Raw genomic sequence first — 3,075 nt, 5'->3', positions numbered from 1 at the left:
AAAAAAAAAAAAAAAAAAAAAAAAAAAAAGATTTTAAAAAAGATAAGCACATTGCACGTTACCATATAATTTTTCTTGTCTTCAGTACATAGCGAAAATACTCTAAGAAGCTGAAGGGTTTGCAGCCCCAGAGGAGGAACAATAATATGAACTAACTAGCACCCTCAGAGGGCCCAGGGACTAAACCACCAACCAAAGAGTACATATGGTGGGACTCATGGCTCCAGCAGCATATGTATAACAGAGGATGACCTAGTCAGTCATCAATGGGAAGAGAGGCCCTTGGTCCTGTGCAGGCTCAATGCCCCAGTGTAGGGGAGGGCCAAGGCCAGTAAGCAGGAGAGGGTGGTTGGGTAGAGGAGCACCCTCATAGAGCAAGGGAAGCAGGGATGAGATGGGGGTATCCAGAGGGGAAACTGGGAAAGGGAATAACATTTGAAATATAAATAAATAAAATATCCAATTAAAAAATAAATAAAGCTGTGTACCACCACAAAAAAATAATCTGAAATTAAAAAATACAAACATCTCTTTGTAGGGAGACATTCCTTATACACTAAATGGAATAATGCCTATAAAGAACCATATGTTGGTTTGAATTTAGTCTTTACACCAATTGAGTTTTGATACAAAATATATGTGGAAAAAATCTTTCAAAGTATTCTCAATTTTAGGATTGGGCAAAGGAATCTTGAACTTCAAATAATTGGTCTTCCCTGTAGCTAAATATCCTTTTATATGTAAATTGAAAATTTGTAGTTCCTTACTGGTGAATTACCTGCTAGAGATTTGCCTCTTTGTAGGTTGTCTGTTTCTTGCCTACTGACTTCTTGTGTATTATGGATGTTAATCATTTGTACATTGTAAATATTTTTACAGACTACCATTTACATTTTGAGTTTATGGCATTTTTCCACACAAAAGAATTTTACTAAGAAACCTATAGTCTGAGACATATTGAACCTGAGTTAATTAGATCAAAGTAGAAATAGCTCTCAACTTCTATGTTCCTTATGTATACATGATTTTTAAATGAATGTGAATTTATTAATTATATGTATCTCTTTACTAATCTCACATATATCATTTTTCTCTGTGTCTATACTTTATATTTTAGATAGTTCTGCTTTGTCCTATTAAATAGATATAGTCACAAATTTCATGAACCATATTTAAGATTATCATACATCAGAGATATAAATAACCACATCTACATGTCAGGAACTATATCAGGAACTACTAGTTGCCTTTTATCTAAGGTTTCCTGTCTGGATTTCTGCTCTCTCTCTCTCTCTCTCTCTCTCTCTCTCTCTCTCTCTCTCTCTCTCTCTCTCTCTCTCTCTCTCTCTCTGTGTGTGTGTGTGTGTGTATGTGTATGTGTGTTATGAATTGGATCCAGGCATTATGCATCCTCAGAATACATTACCACTAAGGTATACCCCCAGCTCCCAATGATTCTCTTCTAATTTGTAATTTTAGCTTTCTATAATACCACTTTTTGCAACTCTGTATGGCTCTTATTAACTCTTTTTATGGCATCTTCAAAATTTATCCTCTTGGGGTTAGAGAGATGGCTTAATGGTTAAGAGCACATATTGCTCTTACAGAGGACCTGAATTTGATTCCTAATACCCACTCTTGTTGGGTGGCTTACAACTCTTGTAACTTCAGCTCCAAAGAGTCAAATGCCCTCTTCTGGCCTCTGGGAGTACCCACACCCACAAACAACTATGCACAGGCACATTAATAAAAATACCCTCATCTGTCAAGTTAACAGCACGTTCCTATTTTAAATTCGAGAACAAATATATAGCACTGAGTTTTCTCACTAAACTGTTCTTATACATTTGAGCTCCCAGTTTCTCTACAATATGACAAAGTAGCCATTTGAAAAGCATAGAAAAGAGGCAATGAACAAGAAATAGGTAGGGTTTTTTTTTTAACCATTTCTTATTTTTTATTGAAAATGCCAGATTTCCCCAGTGTAGTAAAGAAAGTCAGGCAATAGTATATTTCACATATTGACAATTTCCTGAAGGCAGAGTGCAGTGATGTGTGGATGGCAGACTCCTCCAGATGCTTGGCATCTGGGTTGTTTTCTGACTGGCCTTTTCATACTGCTTTCTTTTCAGGTGGATAAAGTAGAGTCTTTCAAGTACAGTCAGAGTACTAAAGATAGCCTTCACGCCAAGTACAACACCAAAACTTGTGCCACTGTGGTGGGTGACGACCAGTGGGGACACCTGCAGTTGGATGCTACTTCTGTGTACCTGCTCTTCCTAGCACAAATGACTGCTTCAGGTCAGTACAAGGAGAGAATTACTGCATGCTCCTAAGTTTGGTTTCTCTGTAGGGATTGACTAGAAAATAAAGTATCCATTTAGGGTGCTCAATGAAGCAAATTAGAAGTAACAATAGTTTATAAGTTTGCTAGATAACTTTTTTGAGGTTTAGGCAATATCTTATTGTATTGAGAATCAAAATTGCAATACTAATTAATACTATTTTGAAATGGGAACCCAGAAAGGTGGGCTAGATCTTTAGCTAGGTGTTTTCATTATTTATTAATTCTCAGATGCCAGGAGGTGGGAAGGAAGGGTGAAGGTTTTTTTCTAATTTTCATACTCTACAACAGTATGTCTGTGGTTGGCTATAGAACCACCCAGTTTATATACTCCTTATTAGTATGATCTGAATCTAAATGTATGTTTCATTAGTAAGCAGTATTCTGTTTAAGTAGTTTTGTGACAATCTTTACATGTTTGATATGTAAAAGAAAATTAAAAGAAATATAGTAGCTCACATCTATCTGTATCCTAGCACTTGGGAGGCTGATACAGGCCAGCCCTTGTGTACATACTAACTTCTAGGTCAGTCAAAGCTACATAGTGAGATCCTTTATAGATGTAAAATTGGAGGTGGAAACAATTCTGTTATATGGAGTTCCTAAACTTTATAACATTTCCAGATCAATACTATTTTTTCTGTGGTGCTAGGGTTTCAAAGCAGAGAATCATGCATGCTAAACAAGCACTCTACCACTAAGCTAAAATCTTAACCCTTTAAGTTTTTTTT

General features: G+C 36.2%; 1 protein-coding gene across 6 annotated transcripts in view; it reads left to right on the top strand.

The window, feature by feature from the left end:
* Phka1 (phosphorylase kinase regulatory subunit alpha 1) overlaps positions 1–3,075 on the top strand; it is a 127,612-nt gene that overhangs the window by 6,934 nt on the left and 117,603 nt on the right. For all 6 annotated transcript variants that reach the window (XM_031365998.1, XM_031366010.1, XM_031366001.1 and 3 more), the window contains exon 4: positions 2,133–2,301. In XM_031365998.1, the coding sequence (XP_031221858.1) occupies positions 2,133–2,301 (169 nt within the window). The remainder of the gene's footprint in view (positions 1–2,132; positions 2,302–3,075) is intronic.

This window comes from Mastomys coucha, chromosome X (genome assembly GCF_008632895.1).
Source record: "Mastomys coucha isolate ucsf_1 chromosome X, UCSF_Mcou_1, whole genome shotgun sequence".
Lineage (NCBI taxonomy): Eukaryota > Metazoa > Chordata > Mammalia > Rodentia > Muridae > Mastomys > Mastomys coucha.
The sequence above is the reverse complement of the archived record's forward strand: the minus strand, read 5'-3'. Positions and strand labels throughout refer to the sequence as shown.